This window comes from Phaenicophaeus curvirostris, chromosome 3 (genome assembly GCF_032191515.1).
Source record: "Phaenicophaeus curvirostris isolate KB17595 chromosome 3, BPBGC_Pcur_1.0, whole genome shotgun sequence".
NCBI classification, from domain to species: domain Eukaryota; kingdom Metazoa; phylum Chordata; class Aves; order Cuculiformes; family Cuculidae; genus Phaenicophaeus; species Phaenicophaeus curvirostris.
In genome coordinates, this window is record NC_091394.1 from 17367036 (window position 1) to 17374087 (window position 7052).

The 7052-nt window shown below is 55.2% G+C and overlaps 1 protein-coding gene across 1 annotated transcript; it reads left to right on the plus strand.

The window, feature by feature from the left end:
• Positions 1-3743: 3743 nt before the first annotated feature.
• Positions 3744-6212, plus strand: LOC138718503 (forkhead box protein J1-like). Its single transcript, XM_069853012.1, has 2 exons — positions 3744-4247; positions 5433-6212. The coding sequence occupies exons 1-2, from the start codon at positions 3744-3746 to the stop codon at positions 6210-6212; spliced, it is 1284 nt and encodes a 427-aa protein (XP_069709113.1).
• Positions 6213-7052: the final 840 nt, after the last annotated feature.

The window sequence follows — 7052 nt, forward strand, 5'->3', positions numbered from 1 at the left end:
GCCCGATGGGATGTGCTCTGAGCGTGAGGTTGGCCTGGGGATCTCTTGATGTTCGCTCTAAACAACACGGACCTGGGCCACGGACCTGTTTTGCTGCCTCAGGTGATGCTCCTGCTGCTCCTGGCACCCCAAGCCCTGATCGCTGCAGTCAGGACCACTCAGTCATGGAGGTGATGGGTGTGGTCTCCAGTGACTGGTGTTTAGACCTGAACTCCAAAAGGGAGGGCTGGAAGCTGTATCCTGCTAATATGGCCTTCTGAGGTTCTTTCAGCACAGACCAGAATGCCTCAGGCCTTGATTTCAGTAATTCTGCTGTCCTAAGTCCTGGTGGCTGTGGAGTGAAGACCTCAGGTTTATCGTACATCCTGGTCACAGAACTTGTTGACAGTAATTTCTGTCTGACAGGAACTTTCTTTTCTCCTTGTCCTCCTCCTCTGCAGCTCTGAGGTTCCCCTGCCTGCATTTGGCTCTGCTTTGCTGCTTGGCTGCCTTGTGTGGGTTTACCCTTGGGCTGGCTAGTCACAACCAGCTTTTTTCCAGCGGAGGTTTTTCCAGCGGAGTCCTGTGGGATGGCTGGCTGCCTCCTGGGAAAGGACACAACAGGGGAAATTTGCCTGAGAATGCAACAAGCCACGTGCCTGTGTGTGCAGCCACTGGCACCTCAACTGATGGCTGCGCTCAGCTCAGGAGAGTAAAATCCCTGCGTCAGGACGCTCGGCTGACAAGCAGCTGTCCCTGAGCAGAACCATGCAGGGGACTCTCCTGAAGGGCCAGAGAGGAACCAACCCTCTGAAATTTGGGTTCACAAAAGGCAGGTCTTGCCAGACTAACCTGATCGCCTTCTATGACAAAGTGACCCGGCTACTGGATGAGGGAAAGGCTGTGGATGTGGTCTTCCTGGACTTCAGCAAAGCCTTTGACACAGTTTCTCACAGCGTTCTGCTTGAGAAACTGTCAGCCTCTGGGCTGGACAGGCACACACTCTCCTGGGTGGAAAACTGGTTGGATGGCCGGGCCCAGAGAGTGGTGGTAAATGGTGTGAAATCCAGCTGGAGGCCAGTGACAAGTGGGGTTCCCCAGGGCTCAGTGCTGGGTCCAGGCCTGTTCAATGTCTTCATCAATGATCTGGATGAAGGCATCGAGTGCACCCTGAGCAAGTTTGCGGACGACACTAAGCTGGGTGGAAGTGTCGATCTGCTGGAGGGTCGGGAGGCTCTGCAAAGGGATCTGAACAGGCTGGACCGCTGGGCAGAGTCCAATGGCATGAGGTTTAACAAGGCCAAATGCCGGGTCCTGCACTTGGGGCACAACAACCCTATGCAGTGCTACAGACTGGGAGAAGTCTGTCTAGAAAGCTGCCTGGAGGAGAGGGACCTGGGCGTGTTGGTTGACAGCCGACTGAATATGAGCCAGCAGTGTGCCCAGGTGGCCAAGAAGGCCAATGGCATCTTGGCTTGTATCAGAAACGGCGTGACCAGCAGGTCCAGGGAGGTTATTCTCCCTCTGTACTCGGCACTGGTGACACCGCTCCTCGAATCCTGTGTTCAGTTCTGGGCCCCTCACCACAAGAAGGATGTTGAGGCTCTGGAGAGAGTCCAGAGAAGAGCAACAAAGCTGGTGAAAGGGCTGGAGAACAGGCCTTATGAGGAGCGGCTGAGAGAGCTGGGGTTGTTTAGCCTGGAGAAGAGGAGGCTGAGGGGTGACCTCATTGCTCTCTACAACTACTTGAAAGGACGTTGTAGAGAGGAGGGTGCTGGCCTCTTCTCCCAAGTGACAGGGGACAGGACAAGAGGGAATGGCTTCAAGCTCCGCCAGGGGAGGTTTAGGCTAGACGTTAGGAAAAAATTCTTTACAGAAAGGGTCATTGGGCACTGGAACAGGCTGCCCAGGGAGGTGGTTGAGTCACCTTCCCTGGAGGTGTTTAAGGCACGGGTGGACGAGGTGCTGAGGGATATGGTTTAGTGTTTGGTAGGAACGGTTGGACTCGGTGATCCGGTGGGTCTCTTCCAACCTGATTATTCTGTGATTCTGTGATTCTGTGAAATGTGGGGCTTCCAGCAGCCCCAGCCCAGCCCTCTGAGCGCTGCCGTCACCACTGTTGGGCAGTGATGAATGGTATGTGTTTGGGGCTGGAAACGGATTCTTCCCTGGTCCAAAAGTGAACCTGTACAGACACCAGCCTCAGATTGCCTGCCTCACCTGACCAGAGACTTCTTCTGCATCACCGTATTCTTCATTTTCCGGAATCCTGGGATTTCAATATGACTCAAGCTAGCAGCAGCAGCTGAGGGCAGTTCAGCAAATGCCCCTGGAAAGTGGAAAGAGAAACCTTATCAGAAGAGCATCACTGGGATGCTGCTGGCCCTAGTGGAATGTAGACCTGATCAGTCTTCAGAGGCAGCCGTGGCCACCTTTGAGTACTTGAGGGGCTCCAGCTCCTTGTGTCCTGGAAAACCACACAAGATGGATGGAGGCACTCATCCAGTGTCACTTCCGCAGGCCTTTCCCAAGGGTGCCCATTGCAACCATTGCATCACCCAAACTGGTCATATTTTTGGACCTTCTCTGCAGACAGGGTGTTGTTTTAAGAGAAGCCTCTCAGATCCGGGGAAGGGATGCAACGACCACGCAGACAGCCAGGGTTTGAACTGCTGTCTTACCGGGCAGGTAATCCTTGGTGTCTATCAGGTTGTGGGCAACTACAAGGTTTCTTGCCAGGCGAAACACTGGCCTCTGAACAGACACGGCCTCATCTCCAACCTGGATCCATTTGGGGATACTGTTGGAGGAACCAAGGGCGGCAACGAGCGCTTCTGGGATCTCCCTTAGTGTGGGCACAGGAGCTGGCAGGGGCCGGGTGGTGACACTGGGCACCAAGCTTCGGAACAAGGTGTGGCTGCCCTGAAGCTTCTTTTGGGGAGAAAAGCCTGTTCTGTGGGAGCGGGGCAGGTGGTTCTGCTGGCCCCGCCCCCCGCTGACTGTTGGGCGCAGCGTCATTCGAAAGGAGTAACCTCCAGCCCCAGCCGCCCCGCGCAGCCCGTGCAGAGCTCCTCGTCCCCGGCCGGCCTCGGCGGGCTCGCTCCTTGCCCAAAGACACGGGATCGCAGGTTCATAGCAAAGCAGGGAGGGCAGACACTGCATCCCCAGCCTGGGAGTAGCGGAGGGCTGAACGGGCAGCTGGCTCTGCGTGAGGGTGTGCCTGGGGTGGGTCTGCGCGGTCCCCCACCGCGTTGTGTTGGGGTGCCAGGAGCAGGGAGGAGCAGGAATAGCGTGGAAGAGAGGGAAGCTGAAGGCGTTTTGTCCAGGTCTTTCATCTTGACATTTTGTCCTGCTTAGCAACGTGTGGGAGAAACGCCCACTCTGTTTGGGACGGCAGGGCTGGATGTTGGTTACGTAAGGGGTGGTTTTAGTCGTTGTTGTTTTATTGATTACTTTCTGAGTCCAAGACTTGCTGGGCCCACGAGGATTGGGTGATACTGGGATGTAGGGGTTTGAGTGAATTTTCCCAAGCTTCCGGGCTGGTAGATCATCCAGGGGAGGTGTCACGGCTCTGGTGCGCAGCAGCCCGGGGAAGGATCTCACTCAGCGGCACTGGGAGCACCCAGTCCCAGCCTTGCTCACAGGCCAGAGAGCAGCTGCTCCTCAGAGAGCCTCATCCCTTCCCTGTTGTCATTGCAGGATCTGCTCCGTCCCCTCCCTCTGCTTCAGACGAACCCCGTGAATGCCAGAGCTGCCGATGAGGCATGGCTGAGGGGTGGCTGAGCCACGAGGAGACAGGGAAGGACAGAGGGCAGGAGGGCAGCAGGAGAGACTCGGACGATGTGGACGACAGCCTGCCCAACCTGACGTGGCTGCTGGACTTCTCCATCATCAGCGCTAGCATGGGCAACTCCTCCTGCTGCCCCAGCAGCCCGGACCCCCACAGCTGTCAGGGCATCCCCAGCTTTGCCGCACCTTGCTCACCCCTGGGCACTGACTCAGTGCGCATGGAAACGCCCCACACTCCCCGCATGCCCATCTCCTCCTCCAGCTGGATGACGGAGCACAACCTTGTGTCCACGCACCCTCAGCTGACGGAGGGCATTGACAACCAGACCAACCCCTACATCAAGCCACCCTACTCCTACACCACCCTCATCTGCATGGCGATGGAAGCCAGCAAGGAGCCCCACGTCACCCTCTCCGACATCTACAAGTGGATTACCGACAACTTCTGCTACTTCCGTCAAGCTGATCCCGTGTGGCAGGTAGGACATTTGAGAACTCTTGCCCTGCCCCATCTCCCCTTATGGCTGGGAAGGGCCTTTCACAGCTTCCATCGTGTAAGAGAGAGCTCAGGGTCATTTTTGGAGTGGAAAGGTCCCCATTGCGCTGTTGGTCCCTGCATCTCCTCTTGACTCTGGAGTGAAGGTGTCTCTGTCTCCCACTTCAGCTTCCTGTAGCTTGCTGCCCTGCTCCATCTCAGAGGACACTCTCCAGCACGGGTGGCTTTCTAGAATGTGGTGGGGCAGGAGGCACCTGGATTGCTCCTCCCTCTGCTCTAGTTATTCCCAGCCCAAATCCAGAGCGTGCCAGCTATCCTGCACCACTGCTCCCCCAGGCAGGGCTGAGCTAAACCTTTCTTAGCCCCCCGCCCAGGAACTGTCCACCACCTCCCTGGGCAAGTGGGTGTCTGGAGGCTATTGAAGCCCACCAGAGAGAAAGGTAGGGAAGCCCTTGGTCCCTCTCCAGGGCCACAGGTGTTCCCCAGACTCCCCGTGCTGGGAAACTTACGGGAGGGACTCTATGGGAGAAGCTGAGTACCAGAATCTTGACTTTCTCTTGCAAACTCATGGCTGGATATTCACCACACTTTTAATTCAAAGTGTTCATTGACAGAAGGAAGAGATGCAGGAGGTACACAAGGTTCTTGCAGGGAGGAAGGATTAATATATTAACCCACCAGGAAATACGGCTGGAAAAGCAGAAAATCCTCTTTTTCTTTCTTTCTCTTCCCCATAGTCTTCCCCCCACCTCCTTTAAGCAGTGGCTGATGAGGATGCAGTGATTTTACCCGGAGCTCCTCTGGGCCAGAAGGCACCTCTGGGGACACACAGGGCTGGGGTGGGACAGCCCCGGTGCCTCTCCAGTTTTGCCCGTCCGGTTTGTGTCAGCCTGGCAGCAGGCAGACATGTGCCTGTATTTTAGCAAACCGCTTTCCCCGCAACACTAACAGGAGGTGTGGGTCAAGCTGGGGATGCGAGGAGGGCCCTGATGGTGCCGTCCACCATGGTGATGCCACATGTTGCCGCTGGTAATGGGGCCACATGGATGTAAAGACCCTCCTCTTCCTCCTGGCTGCAAAGATGCTTCTCCACCAGCCTCCCCACGCAGATAGTTGCGGCACCAGCCGATGATTGTTCCACCTTGTTTTTTTTTCTCTTTTTTCACAGAACTCCATCCGGCACAACCTCTCCTCAAACAAGCGCTTCATCAAGGTGCCTCGAGAGAAGGACAAGCCAGGGAGAGGTGGCTTTTGGAAGCTTGACCCGCAATACGTTGAGCAGCTCAAGAGCGGTGCCTTCAAAAAGCAGAGGATGCGCCCAGTGCAGATCCACCCAGCCTCCACGGCGAAAGCCCAGCAAGAAGCACAGCATGGTGCCTCCCTGGCTGCTTCAGCTTGTGCCTCCAATAAAGTCCTCTCTGTCAACCTGGAGTCACAGCTGCTGCTGAAAGAGTTTGAAGAAGGTCTTGGCAACCAGAACTGGAATCCAGTGGATGGCAAAAGAGGGCTCAAGCGCAAGCAGCCCTTGCCCAAGCAAACAGCCAAAGCGTGTCGGCTTTCCAATTCCGCCCTGCTGAGCCAGGAGGAGCAGACCCAGCTGGGATCCCTGAAAGGGGACTCTGACCCCAGCCTGAACAGAGAGGTCTCCACTTTTGGGGATCTGGAGCTCTTATCTCCAGTCAGCCTCAAAACGCTCAACCTGGAGTTGATGGCACAAGGGCACCACTTTGAATGTCCCCAGGGGCCGGAGCAGGTCCTCACTGAGTCCTCCCAGAACAGCCTGAGCCTGGACGAAAGCTTCGTGGCCACTTCTTTCCTGCAGCATCTCTGTGATGAAGGGACAAGCGATCTCTCAAATTCTGCCAATGCGGAGCAGTTGTTTGAAGTCAACGATGCCTCTGTAATAGCGGATGTCAGCAACTGGATCAATCTGGATTCCCTCTTGTAAGAGGCCAGTCACCGATCAAAGCCCACGTGTGCTTTAGCAGGATGCTCCCCCCACGCTACTGGGACTTCCAAGATCTGGATTCTTCACCTCTCCTTCGCTGTAGGTTATTAGAGATAGAGTAGGCATCAGGTAGGAGTGAGCAGAAGCTGTAGTGTCAGTGGTTTGCCTTAGACTTGTTGAGAAGTCAAAGATTGTAGAGAATTTCTGTTTAGTAACAACAGCATTTAGGACCTTTAATGTTAGCCGCAATATTTATCGAGAGAGGTTGTAGCTTACGAATTAATAAAGAAGCCTTTAAAAAATCCCATTATCCTTGTTGCAATTTGTACTCAAATTTGGGGAGGGGGTGGGAGTGTGGAGGTGGGAGAATCATAGAATCATAGAACCACAGAATCGTAGAATACTTTGGGTTAAAGGGACCTTAGAGATCATCTAGTTCCAACTCCCCTGCCATGGGCAGGGACACCTCCCACAAGATCAGGCTGCCCAGGGCCCTGTCCAACCTGGCCTTGAGCACCTGCAGGGATGATGCAGCCACAACTTCCCTGGAAAAGTTCTGCATTCCTTCCCCAGTAATGCACGAGGCAAGCTGAGAATTGAATATCTTCAGGTCACGCAAGGGGCAGAGCAGGGCCTTGGGCTGTTGCTTTGTCCAGGTGCCACCGCCTGAAGTCCCCTGGGATGCCACCACATTGGTGGGGATAGTGTCCGGTGGGCACAGGGCTACAGGCTCTGGAGTGTGGTGTGGATGTATTTGTCTGTACTGATAAGGCCTCTCTTTATTTGCTGTTCTCATTATATTTCCCTCTGTTGGGGCCTCCATACGGTGCCAAAGGGCTG

Excerpts from the sequence above, each read along its gene's own strand:
- LOC138718503 (XM_069853012.1), top strand. The coding sequence starts at position 3,744 with ATGGCTGAGGGGTGGCTGAGCCACGAGGAGACAGGGAAGGACAGAGGG. Across the intron at positions 4,248-5,432 it reads AAGCTGATCCCGTGTGGCAG|AACTCCATCCGGCACAACCT; the intron begins GTAGGACATTTG and ends CTTTTTTCACAG.